We start from the raw sequence: 13,408 nt of genomic DNA on the forward strand, positions 1-13,408 counted from the left end.
AGGCATACGAATTGGATGCGGAACCACTTCCAATTCGCATAAGTGTGAACCCAGCCTAAAGAAGCATTAAAAATCAACTGAAGTACTCCCTTGCACAAGCAAGAGTCAGTCAATTACAAAACAGTAAGGAAATATTCTACCACTTGCTGCATGAAAACTATTGCCAAGGGTGACTTGCACCTGCTTCTTGAGTCGACTTGGATAAAAGCAAGAACAAGCTGCAGATCTACATCTATGAGAAATACAGGAACTGTAGCATAAAAACAATGCCACACAAACACCCCCCCCCCCCACATCTTTCCCAATCATATCTTATTTTTGTCATAAAAAGCAGACGGCCAATAATAAAAATAGGTCAGGGTAATATACATGCCTTATTGTAAATAAATACATATTTACATTAATATACATATATCATTTCCTCCACTTGGTGAAGGTTTGTATTGGAATCTCTATACAACCATCATACTGAACATAGAAAGAGAAACATAAAACATTTTGTTATTTGGTAGCAGAGGAGAATACAAAAGCTTTCAAACCAGGAGCAAGGTAAAAAAAAAATATATATATATATTTATAATATCCCATAAGTCAGTGCAGAAACCAGACCAGCTCCTTCATTTGAAATTGGCGTAATCTGAAAAGATGTCAATAAAATCTTGTACCACTTTGTAGCAAAATTCATACTGTTCCTGCAAAAACAAGACAGAAATGGATTAGTTCAGGGGTTCAAAACCAGAGGTATCCATACACCTTGGGGATATGGGAACCTAATTGGGGGTATGGGAACCTAATTGGGGGTATGGGAATCTAATTGGGGGTATGGGAACCTAACTGGGGATATGGGAACCTAACTGGGGATATGGGAACCTAACTGGGGATATGGGAACCTAATTGGGGATATGGGAACCTAATTGGGGATATGGGAACCTAATTGGGGGTATGAGAACCTAATTGGGGGTATGAGAACCCAATTGGGGGTATGAGAACCCAATTGGGGATGCAGGAACCCAATTGTGGGTATGGGAACCCAATTGGGGGTATGGGAACCCAATTGGGGATATGGGAACCCAATTGGGGATATGGGAACCTAATTGGGGATATGGAACCTAATTGGGGGTGTGGGAACCTAATTGGGGGTGTGGGAACCTAACTGGGGGTATGGGAACCTAACTGGGGGTATGGGAACCTAACTGGGGATATGGGAACCTAATTGAGGGTATGAGAACCTAATTGGGGATGCGGGAACCCAATTGGGGGTATGGGAACCTAATTGGGGGTATGGGAACCTAATTGGGGATATGGGAACCTAATTGGGGATATGGGAACCTAATTGGGGATATGGGAACCTAATTGGGGATATGGGAACCTAATTGGGGATATGGGAACCTAATTGAGGGTATGAGAACCTAATTGGGGATGCGGGAACCCAATTGGGGGTATGGGAACCTAATTGGGGATATGGGATCTTAATTGGGGGTATGGGAACCTAATTGGGGATATGGGAACCTAATTGGGGGTATGGGAACCTAATTGGGGGTATGGAAACCTAATTGGGGGTATGGGAACCTAATTGGGGATATGGGAACCTAATTGGGGGGTATGGGAACCTAATTGGGGATATGGGAATCTAATTGGGGATATGGGAATCTAATTGGGGATATGGGAATCTAATTGGGGGTATGGGAACCTAATTGGGGGTATGGGAACCTAATTGGGGGTATGGGAACCTAATTGGGGGTATGGGAACCTAATTGGGGATATGGGAACCTAATTGGGGATATGGGATCAGATCTCGGAATAATCCTAAAAATTAGGTTCTCCATTTCATTTATTTGGACCGCAATTCCATGTTTTCATTTCAGGAAAAAAAATCTCACTGGTTGTAGACAGCTTATTTGGGATTCGCCTTTTACAATAAATAAATAAGATCCAGTTATATTGGATACAAATATTAGAGATAATTAAGGAGATTAGTGGAATAGGGATCGATCTGGACCCCTGGCAATGTTTGTTCCATGCAATAGCTATCCCTAGGAAGAAATACAAAATTATCCCAATCCTATTAAATGCAGCGAAGATAGTGATCCCGAAAAGGTGGAAGGAAAAGGAAGCCCCGTCGATACAGGAATGGTTGAGGGAGGTAGAAAGGACAAGAAATATGGAGGAGGAAATATCCCAACATAAGGAACCTAACCAGGAAGAGGTCGGGACTTGGAGGGATTGGGCGGAGCCCACCCCGGGTTAAAAATCGGATGATGATTTCAGCTGAACTTGCGCAATTTTAAACTGGCAATGCAGTCTGACTTTGCAGGGCGATTTGACAGACATCTGGTTTCTACACAGATGTCTATTCAAACCGCCCCTGAAGTCGCCAAAAGTAGTACAGGAACTACTTTTGGAAAATCGCGGCGCCGCAAAGTCGGCATTGCACGGATTCGGATGGTGCTATTGCCGGCAATAGCCGCCGATTTGGCATGCGATTTAACATGTCAAATCAGCCTGATGTGAAAGTGGGCTAAAGCCTGCAACCTGATTGGTTTCCATACACAGCTGCACCAAATTTTACACTTCCCAGTTTTATTAATTTTACCCCTAAGCCCTTGTTCCCATTGAACACGGCTTTGAAATCGTGCGACTTCATCTGAAACCAAATAACTTCAAAGCATTATGCCCATGTGACTTTGGGTGCGACTTGAAAGACATCTGTGTGGCTTCATGCACACCAAGGCCCAGATTCTCGTAGAACGGCGTATTTTTGCGGCGGCGTAACGTATCCGATTTACGTTACGCCTCCGCAACTTAGACAGGCAAGTGCTGTATTCTCAAAGCACTTGCTCCGTAAGTTGCGGCAGCGTAGCGTAAATCTGCTGGCGTAAGCCCGCCTAATTCAAATGTTGAACAGGGGGGCGTGTTTTACGTTAATGTGCTGTGACCCGACGTGATTGACGTTTTGCACTTACGGCGCATGCGCCGTCCGTGGAATTTCCCAGTGTGCATTGCTCCAAAGTACGCCGCAAGGACGTCATTGGTTTTGACGTGAACGTAAATGACGTCCAGCCCCATTCACGGACAACTTACGCAAACGACGTAACTTTTTCAAATTTCGACGCGGGAACGACGGCCATACTTAACATTGTTACGCCGCACTTATGCCACCATATAGCAGGGGCAACTATACGCCGGGAAAAGCCTAACGTAAACGGCGTAACTTTACTGCGTCGGCCGGGCGTACGTTCGGGAATTCGCGTATCTAGCTAATTTGCATACTCGAAAGCGGAATTCGACAGAAGCGCCATCTAGCGGCCAGCGTAAAAATGTAGTTACGATCCGACGGCGCAAGAGACTTACGCCTGTCGGATCTAACAGATATCTATACGTAACGGATTCTAAGAATCAGGCGCATAGATACGACGGCACAACGCAGAGACACCGTCGTATCTCGGTTGTGAATCTGGGCCCAAATCAGTAAAAGTTTTACGCTTATGGAATTTTTTTTTATTCTTTTTTTTTGTAGTAAGGGTGGAAATATAATGTTTATGGTTTTGTCTATTTTGGAATGCATTGATTAAAATGAGGAAACAAATGAATTGTAAAATTAAATGTGATATTATTAAAATCTGAGAAATCTGCAAAAGTAGTGCAGGTACTTTGCGCCGCCGCACTGATTGGAACGGCGCCATTGCCGGCAATAGGCTACGATTTGTCATGCGATTTGACCTGTCAACACGCACGACAAATTGCTTCAATGTGAATGAGGGGCAAGTGCCGGCAGTTATACAGCGGCAGGTCGGCTCCCCTGCGCGAGAGCCCGTAGCTATACGTCGGCTCTAGCAGCGGCCACTAGGGGCACGTGCGCGCCGCACGCTTGTCCCCGACTCCCGTGCGCGTGCCCGGCGTGCGCGATCGCCACCGGACACCCGCGATTGCTCGTTACAGAGCGAGGACCGGGAGCTGTGTGTGTAAACACACAGCTCCCGGTCCTGTCAGGGGAGAAATGCCTGACCGTCTGTTTATACAATGTATGAACAGCAATCAGTCATTTCCCCTAGTGAGGCAACCCCCCTTACAGTTAGAACACACCCAGGGAACATACTTAACCCCTTCCCCGCCCCCTAGTGTTAACCCCTTCCTTGCCAGTGGCATTTTTATAGTAATCCAATGCATTTTTATAGCACTGATCGCTATAAAAATGCCAATGGTCCCAAAAAAGTGTCCGCCATAATGTCGCAGTACCGGGGAAAAAAAAAAAAAACGCTGATCGCCGCCATTACTAGTAAAAAAATATATAAATAAAAATGCCATAAAAATGACCCCCTATTTTGTAAACGCTATAAATTTTGGGCAATCCAATCGATAAACGCTTATTGCGATTTTTTTTACCAAAATTAGTTAGAAGAATACGTATCGGCCTAAACTGAGGAAAAACATTTTTGTAATATATATTTTTGGGGGATATTTATTATAGCAAAAAGTAAAAAATATTGCATTTTTTTCAAAATTGTCGCTCTATTTTTGTTTATAACGCAAAGAATGAAAACCGGAGAGGTGATCAAATACCACCAAAAGAAAGCTCTATTTGTGTGAAAAAAAGCACGCCAATTTTGTTTGGGAGACACGTCGCACGACCGCGCAATTTTCAGTTAAAACGACGCAGTTCCGAATCGCAAAAACTGGCCAGGTCCTTTACCTGCCTAAAGGTCCGGGTCTTAAGTGGTTAAAAAAAAATTAAGAACCAAGAAGGGCAAAGCTTTGCAGGTATAAGCCTTGGAAAGCAGAGATACCCGGCATTATTTGAACGTTGCTCTCGGCTCTTCTATTATATATATTTTGTTTTAGGTTCCCGGATCACGTGGATGTGAAGATGTAATTGCTTCTTACCAGTGTTTGCACCATGTGTGGCCTTTGCATGCGTAAACTTTTCACAGTCTGGAAAACATCTAGTAACCCTTCGGCTTTCACCCGCTCCAGGATATTGCTCAGGGCGATAAATGTTCCCGTTCTTCCAGCACCAGCGCTAGAAAGGAATATACAATTATCTGTCAGCAAACAAACATCAAACCAACAACTTCCTACAGAGAGAGGGCAGACCAGGATTCACAAACGTCTCTGTAATACTACCCGGGGACGGCCAGGCTAAATATAGAAAAGACGCGGCGCAAGGAACTCCGTCCAAAACTTCTTACAGTGAAACTTTAGTGGACTTTCAAAAACTTATCGAATTTTAGATTTTTTTGTAGAAGAGACATACTTATTAACTTGATTTACTTATTTAAGGCAAATAGGCTGTTCAGGGCCGCCATCAGGAATTATGGGGCCCCTTACACAGCTTCAGGCATGGGCCCCCTGGAGTAGAGAACCGGGGGGGGGGGGGGGGGGTGCTGCCGCCTGAAAAAAAATGAGAAGCGAAAAATAAGAAATAAAAAAGGGGGGTAGCCATCCGGGGCCCTCTGGCTGGGCCCTTTAATAAAAAAATATATATATATTTAAATGTATTTATTTTTAAAAAAGGGGGTTGCCATCTGGGGCCCTGGGGACCTCTGGGCCCTTTAATAAAATACATACATATATATATATTTTCAAACACACAAATTTTTTTTTTTAGAAAAAGAAATTACAAAAAAAGGGGGGTTGCCATCCGGGACCTCTGGGCCCTTTAATAAAAAACAAGAAACCTCTGGGCCCTTTAATAAAAAATAAATAAATAAATAAAAAAATAAACATTTATAAAAAAAAAAGGGGGGGGGTTGCCACCCAGGGCCCTTTAATAAAAAATAAAAGAAGTACAAAAATATATAAAAAAATGATTTTTTTTTTATAAAAAAGGGGGGTTGTCATCCAGAGCCCTGGGGATCTTCAGGGCCCTGGGGACTTCCGGACCCCTAAAAAAAAAAAAAATGTCCCTTTAATAAAAAATAAAATAAAAATATATTAAAAAAAATATTTTTTTTTTTTTATAAAAAATAAATAAAAAAAGGGGGGTTGCCATCTGGGGCCCTGTGGGCCTCCGGGCCCCTGGGGACCTCCGGGCCCCTTACAGGTGTACTGCCTGTACCCCCCTGATGGCGGCCCTGAGGCTGTTCACTTTGCAAGGGAATTTTCCCCAAAGCTTCGTGAATGAGGTGAAATTTCAATTGGCAAAAGAATACTCAACCACATGCAAGGAAAATAAAAACAACAGGAATTTTGCTTAGAAGAATATATTAAAATTATTATTATTATACAAAATGTATATAGCGCCAACAGTTTGTGCAGCGCTTTACACTATAAAGGGCTGGCGGCCGCGATGTCCGCCGGGCACCCGTGATCGGCAGTTAAACATACAAGGACGTGGATCTGTGTGTGTAATGATGGGGTGTAAACACACAGATCCACGTCCTGTCAGGGAGAGGAGAACAATGCTGTGTTCCTTGTACATAGGGACACAGATCGGTCACCTCCCCCAGTCAGTCTCCTTCCCCCACAGTTAGAAACACCATGCAGGGAACACATTTAAACCCTTCCTCGCCCCCCTAGTGTTAACCCCTTCCCTGCCAGTCACATTTATACAGTAATTAGTGCATATTTATAGCACTAAACGCTGTATAAATGGGAATGGTCCCAAAAATGTGTCAAAAGTGTTTGATGTGTCCGCCATAAGGTCGCAGTCCCAATAAAAAAATAAAAAAAATCGCAGATCGCCGCCATTACTAGTAAAAAAAAAAAAATTAAAAAAAAATAAATTTTGTCCCCTATTTTGTAGGCGCTATAACTTTTGCGCAAACCAGTCGCTTATTGCGATTTTTTTACCAAAAATATTTAGAATACTACGTATTGGCCTAAACTGAGGAAAAAAAAGTTTTTTTTATATATTTTTGGGGATATTTATTATAGCAAAAAGTAAAAAATATTGTTTTTTTTTAAAAATTGTCCCTCTTTTTTTGTTCATAGCGCAATAAATAAAAACCGCAGAGGTGATCAAATACCACCAAAAGAAAGCTCTATTTGTGGGAAAAAAAGGGCGTCAATTTTGTTTGGGAGCCACATCACACGACCGCGCACTTGTCATTCAAAATGCGACAGCACTGAAAACTAAAAATTGGTCTGGGCAGGAAGGGGGTGAAAATGCCCCGTATTGAAGTGGTTAAGAATCATTAAAATCGCTGCTCCAGAAAAAACGACAGTTTTTAAAACTTTTTTTTCCATTGATACATGTTTCCTGGGGCAAGACCCGGGTTCTCAAAGACGTTTTACGATAATAACTTGCATATTAGGCTTTAAAATGGGCACTTTTGAATTTGAATGTTCGATTCTCATAGACGTCAATGGGGTTCTAAATGTTCGCGCGAACGGTCGGTCCGTTCGAAGGTTCTGGTGCGAACCGAACGGGGGGGTGTTCGGCTCATCCCTAGTGCTGTAGGCTATTCTGTTGCGCTGGGGTGTTCTTCCAACACCGGTGCTGCAGGTGGCAGCAGTGGAGTCAAGGTTTGTATGCTCTTTCCCAGCAGCCAATCAGGAGGGTTTGACCTCACTGTGCATGCTGGGGAGGGGTATTTATGAGGCAGACGCCATTGGTTCTGGGTCTTCTTCTTTAAGTGTGGCACCCAGCTTTAGGGTGACCACATCACGGCGTCCCAGCGTTATGGCCTACCTGGCTGGGGGGCGTGCGTGCCACGCGTTGTTCCTGGTTCCCGGGACCATGTTGGCCCGAAGCATCTGAACAGCGACGGGGACCCAGTGTGCGACTGGGTTCCCACCTTTGAGGATCCCAAGCTGTATTGCTGTTCGGTGGGGAGTCCGTCTGAGGAGTGCCATTGAGAGGCTGGCGATCCAAAAGGGCTTCGACAAACCACCGGGGATCAAGGTAGCCGGACACTGAAGGATTGATCACCTGTCAGTTGGTACCTGGGGGACAAGTTGAAGGAGATCCAGGCGTAATTCATCTAAGGAGGGATATCTCCGTAACTACAAATCAGAGAGGGCCTGTGGCAGAGGTGTCTCCCTGAATTTTACCAAGGAGGGTCTGTGGCAGAGACTTTTCCTCAAGCTCAAGTTCACCAAGGAGAGTGTGTGGCAGGGACTTTTTCCTACAAATGTTCGAGTGATAGTCCGGCTGCCAGGTCAGTGAGAGAGGCCTGTCTGGGTACACTAAACCCACTCACGCAGGAGTGGCGCAGAAAAGTGTTACACCTGGGAGCAGGACTGTTACCCTATCATCACGTCTGAATCTGCAGTTCTCCTTTCTTCTTCAACTTTCCTCCCCACAAGTTTATTGTTTTTACCTGGCTGGGTAATAAAGAGCACAGCAAAGATCACCTGTTGCGGATATTCCTTTACTTCTACCAAATGCAATACGCATTATTCACCCCTAGGAATTCGGAGGAGCCATGAGGTAATCGAGCCACCCAAAACAACCAGCAGCTCCTCCGGGGGTAATGCTACAGTAGGAAGAGTTTAAAGCCCCTATGAGTATGTCTTTTGCCATCTACGTCCTGTTGGGGAGATTTCCTTTCATTTCCTGTTCCAGAGTATTCCACCAAGGGTAATTCCCCTCTTGAACATATAAATGGAGATTGGATTTGGGGGGGGGGGGAGGGTCAGAGGGAGAAATTCAATTGTATCATTGAATTCATATAAAGCAGAATTGGAAAGAAGGAAGAACGGGGATACACAGAATGGGGATTTTGACATTCATTAATTCTCTTGGTTGGACCATAGGACAAAGATCCTGTAGAGTCTCACAATTACATGCCATACATTTTAGTTTATCTGAACAGATAATCTGTAAAATATGGCATGTCATTTGGAAACTGTGACAGATCTTTGTCCTATGGTCCAACCAAGAGAAATAAGTAATGTCAAAAAAAAGTCTTGCTTTTATATGAAAATAAATAAATAATTGGAATGTTTTGATATATGAGCTTGTATACAGGCATAATATTAATATCCAAGTTCTTCTTCCCTTTGTGGAATTCTGTTCCCTATGAATTGCCTTTTTAGACAGCTGTCACCAGGACAGGTGTCCTCATTGGAAGATTGCCTCCAATCTCTTGTTATGGTGACCATTAGGGATGAGCTTCGTATTCGAGTCACTCATGTTCGACTCGAACATCGTATGTTCGATCGTTCGTCTAAATACGAACAAAACGGGTCGTTCGTGCCAAATTCGAGTTACGTTTCACAGACCATAATTCACTGCGGCATCGCTGGCTGATGATTGGCCAAGCTTGTACTATGACCCGCATGCTTGGCCAATCACAGCTTGCAAAAAACAGGGAGCCAATTATGTCTCAGGGGGTTTAGTACACGCCCCACACTATAAAAGGCTGCCTGCAAGTCGGCCTTGTGTAGTGTGTTGCGGTGGTTAAGAGAGGACAGAGAGAGTGTCATTTTTTGCAGGTAGATAGAGCAGGCAGGCAGGCTAGTCAGTTAATGTTACAGTGTGTAGAGGATATATATACATCCCAGGTGTTGTACATATATTTATACACTGTATAGTTTAGCTAGATCAGTTCTTCCTAATTTACTGTCAGGCAGGTGATTGTGCTAGCTGCAGTATTCTTACGTGGTTTATTGCCTGTGTCTTCTGTAGTTTGCACCTAAAGCTACTTGGTGTGTACTGGCCGTGTGCTCTGTAGTTTGCACCTAAAGATTCAGGAGCAGTGATTTTAATGATGCCTAAATTAAAAAAAATTAAAAAAAATGAAAAATTCCTTTAAATATTGTACCTGCTGGGTGTCTATAGTATGCCTGTGAAAACATCTTTGAGAACCCGGGTCTTGGCCGAGGGAACATGTATCAATGGAAAAAAAGTTTTAAAAACAGTTGTTTTTTCAAGAATCCTGAAAAAACAACCGTTTTTAAAACATTTTTTCCACTGATACATGTTCCCTCGGGCAAGACCCGGGTTCTCAAAGACGTTTTACGACAATAACTTGCATATTGGGCTTTAAAATGAGCACTTTTAAATTCGAACGTTCGAGTCCCATAGACATCAACGGGGTTCTAAATGTTCGCGCGAACATTCGGTCCGTTCCAAGGTTCTGGTGCGAACCGAACGGGGGGGAGTTCGGCTCATCCCTAGTGACCATTCTAGAGCATTGTCCCATCACGTTCTGTCTCTGTCTCGATGGTAATAGTCACCAGGACAAACATTGAGGGTGAATGTAACTAGTAAGGACTTGGACAGCAATAAAAACTAAACATAGAAAAGAGTCGGCACTTGGTTATAGCAATCCCCAGGCTATCGTATGGCAAGGACCAAGAGACATGACCTCAGCTATACAGAACAGGATATACATCGGGGTGGGGTGGTTGGCTTTGTCTCACCTGCAGTGCACAATGATGGGATGGTTCCCCGTCTGCTGTTGTTGTTTCTGGACGGCTGCGATCAGGTCGATCATTCCCTTCCCTTCTGCAGGAATTCCTATTTCTGGCCACCCATGGAAGTGGAATTGGCGGACCAGGCGAGTCTGCTTCTCCTATAAAACATTGGCTTGTGTCAGTTATACAGCAGCAATAGGAGTCCTTCCATTTCATGATGCTATTCAAACCAAGCTACCCTTCAGGCGTTGTGCGCTAATGTTTTATTTTACCTTTTTTTTTCTACTCAATTTTGCTTTTTACACACAGAGATTAATGAAATAATAAAAAGTTGAACTGCCTCAAACTGGATTTTTTTATTTTATTTTACTTCTTTGTTTTGTATATGCGTTAAATTTCATGGGGAAAAATGGCCACACCCTGATAACATCACTTCCAAATAAAACTTTACTGATCCAATCCAGCACACCTTAACTTCCCTTGCTGAAGGCCATCTTAACTAATGCCTTTCACTCATTAAAGTGGATGTAAACCCAATTTTTTTATATATATTTTTGATGTCACAACGTAGAGTAAAATATTTCCTATCATCTGTGCCCAGTCTTGCCACACAGAGTTAATCCAGCTCTGAGCAATCCTCTTTTATTGTTCAGTGAAATAAAACGGACTTACAGAGAAAAACCTTAGTCCGTTCCGCCCCCTTGCTGTGAGTGACAGGTTATTTACATATCTCATGCACTAGCCTGGAGACAGGCATTATTTTATAATTCCCACCCCCACTCCTTTTCTGAAGTCATGTGGTTACTTTTCTGGATTTTTTACTGGATGTTAGTGATCATAGCAGAATTCAATGTAAGGAATACACAGGAAAAAATGCATGTTGACAAGGGGAGTGTAGAGAAGGGCGGGGAGTCTACTGACATCACGACTCCACCCACAGAGCTCCAGACAACAGATCCACCCACAGAATCTACAGTTTTTCAGTAACAGACAGAGGGGAGACATTTGACTGGTAAGGATACATGCAGGAGGCATCTATATCCTTATCATAGGCGTGCGCACAGGGTGTGCCCAGGCACACCCTAATCACCCTGTGCAGAACAGATTCCCCCTACTGATCTGGCTCCCCCTCTTTCCCCCCACAGCACATCTGGCTTCCCTTTTCTTCCACCGGTTGTTGTTGTGGATGCTATAGGATGAGTGGGGGAAGGGGCCAGTAAATTTGCCATTTACCGGCCCCTTCCCTTTCTGAATGAAGATCGTGAATGATCGGTAGAGTGTGTTTGAGCTTTGGGGTGCACACCCTAATGCCAAAGGCTGCGCACACCTATGATCCTTATAGATCAGCACCATGGCAGTAGTTTAGAGGGGATGAGAGTGGGTTTACATCCACTTTAAGGGTTTTACTCCTAGAGAAGTGACTGGCTACCGGGACAGCACCTAAGCACACAGAAGCAGAGGGAGACTGACGGATTGAAGCAGTGGCAGATTCCTCGTTCCTATAATGCTGGGGTCAGCAGCCAGTAGATCGCGGACCAATGACTAGTAGATCGCAGCCTGGGTTTGCTGACCCGCCTTGCCAGAGCATCACACAGAGTGCAATGCAGAGGGACTACTTGTAAAATTGGAGCTGTAGTAGGGAGCAAAAGCAGCATAAGCTGATGCCGCCTCTGAATGATACCAAGCTACACTCCACCTCTTATCCTGGCTAGTGGTCTCCAGAGTGCTGCTAGTAGCAGGAAAGAAAAGTGAAAAGTAATCTGAGTGTGTTTGACAGGTTGTATGTTGCCTCCTCATAACCTGATTTAATCCCATGATTACCGGGCAATGCACGCGATTGCGACACGGTACGGTAGTACGCAGGGCCGGATTTGCCACAAGGCCGAGGCCAGGCCTCAGGGCGGCAGTGGTGCAGGGGCGGCACGGCGACTTCATGGCTTTCGCGGCCGCCCCCCCCATTTACATGCGGCGGCACTTGCTTGTTAGGCCGCGGTGAAAAGGCAGGCGCGCGGCGCGCAATTACTTCCTGGAGGAGAAAAAAAAAGGATCTAGCAGAGGCGGAGAATAAAGCTCCCCCTACCCTCCTCTGCGCCGACTGCGTGGCCCGGGAGCAGGGGGACTCTGTGAGAGAAGAGGGGAGGGGCCTCTGACCCGGCAGGTATCACTTTCACTCTGCTTGTACACTGTTGCTGATGCCCGGGTCAGAGGCCCCTCCCCACTCTGCTGTATACATTCGGAAAAGAACCAGGGAGACGCCCCTGCCTGTGGATACCATAGAGCTGCCGATCGCCACCTCACACCTCCACCTGCCAGGTACAGGGGAACCTCTGCAAGGGGGAAGTCAGCTGTTTGGGGACCCTGATGTAAAAGGGAGGCCTCTGGGAACAGTAATGTAAGAGGGGGCTCTCTGGGGACAGTGATGTAAGAGGGAAGGCTCTCTGGGGACACTAATGTTAGGGGGGCCCTCTGGGGACCCTGGTTTAAAGGGGGCTCTCTGGGGACCCTGGTGTAAGGGGGGGCTCTCTGGGGACCCTGGTGTAAGGGGGGGCTCTCTGGGGACCCTGGTGTAAGGGGGGGCTCTCTGGGGACCCTGGTGTAAGGGGGGGGCTCTCTGGGGACCCTGGTGTAAGGGGGGGCTCTCTGGGGACCCTGGTGTAATGAGGGGGGCTCTCTGGGGACCCTGATGTAATGAGGGGGGCTCTCTGGGGACCCTGATGTAATGAGGGGAGCTCTCTGGGGGCCCTGATGTAATGTAGGGGGGAGGCTCTCTCGGGACCCTGATGTAAGGGGAGGCTCTCTATGGACCCTGATGTAAGGGGAGGCTCTCTATGGACCCTGATGTAAGGGGAGGCTCTCTATGGACCCTGATGTAAAAGGGTCTCTCTGGGGTTTCCCCCATGTGATGGTGTGTGGGGGGGGGGGGGGCGGCATTGAAGGACCCGGCCTTGGGGCGGCAAAGGGAGTAAATCTGGGCCTGGTAGTACAACAATTAGAGGTTTAAATCAGGTGTGAGGCGACACTGTGCTCTGTGATCTTTGACTTCTCCCATGTTGTTCAGGTAGATCTCCACCTCTTTAAGGTTCCCTACCCCAGCTATAATGTACAG

General features: G+C 45.5%; 1 protein-coding gene across 1 annotated transcript in view; it reads right to left on the reverse strand.

The window, feature by feature from the left end:
• Nucleotides 1-354: 354 nt before the first annotated feature.
• Nucleotides 355-13,408, reverse strand: part of PTPRE (protein tyrosine phosphatase receptor type E) — a 327,572-nt gene continuing 314,518 nt past the window's right edge. The window contains exons 18-20 of the mRNA XM_040361419.1: nt 10,309-10,460; nt 4,882-5,017; nt 355-692 (exon numbers count right to left, since the gene is read on the reverse strand). Of these exons, the coding sequence (XP_040217353.1) occupies nt 618-692; nt 4,882-5,017; nt 10,309-10,460 (363 nt within the window). The 3' untranslated portion in view covers nt 355-617. The remainder of the gene's footprint in view (nt 693-4,881; nt 5,018-10,308; nt 10,461-13,408) is intronic.

This window comes from Rana temporaria, chromosome 8, assembly GCF_905171775.1.
Source record: "Rana temporaria chromosome 8, aRanTem1.1, whole genome shotgun sequence".
Classification (NCBI taxonomy): Eukaryota; Metazoa; Chordata; class Amphibia; order Anura; family Ranidae; genus Rana; species Rana temporaria.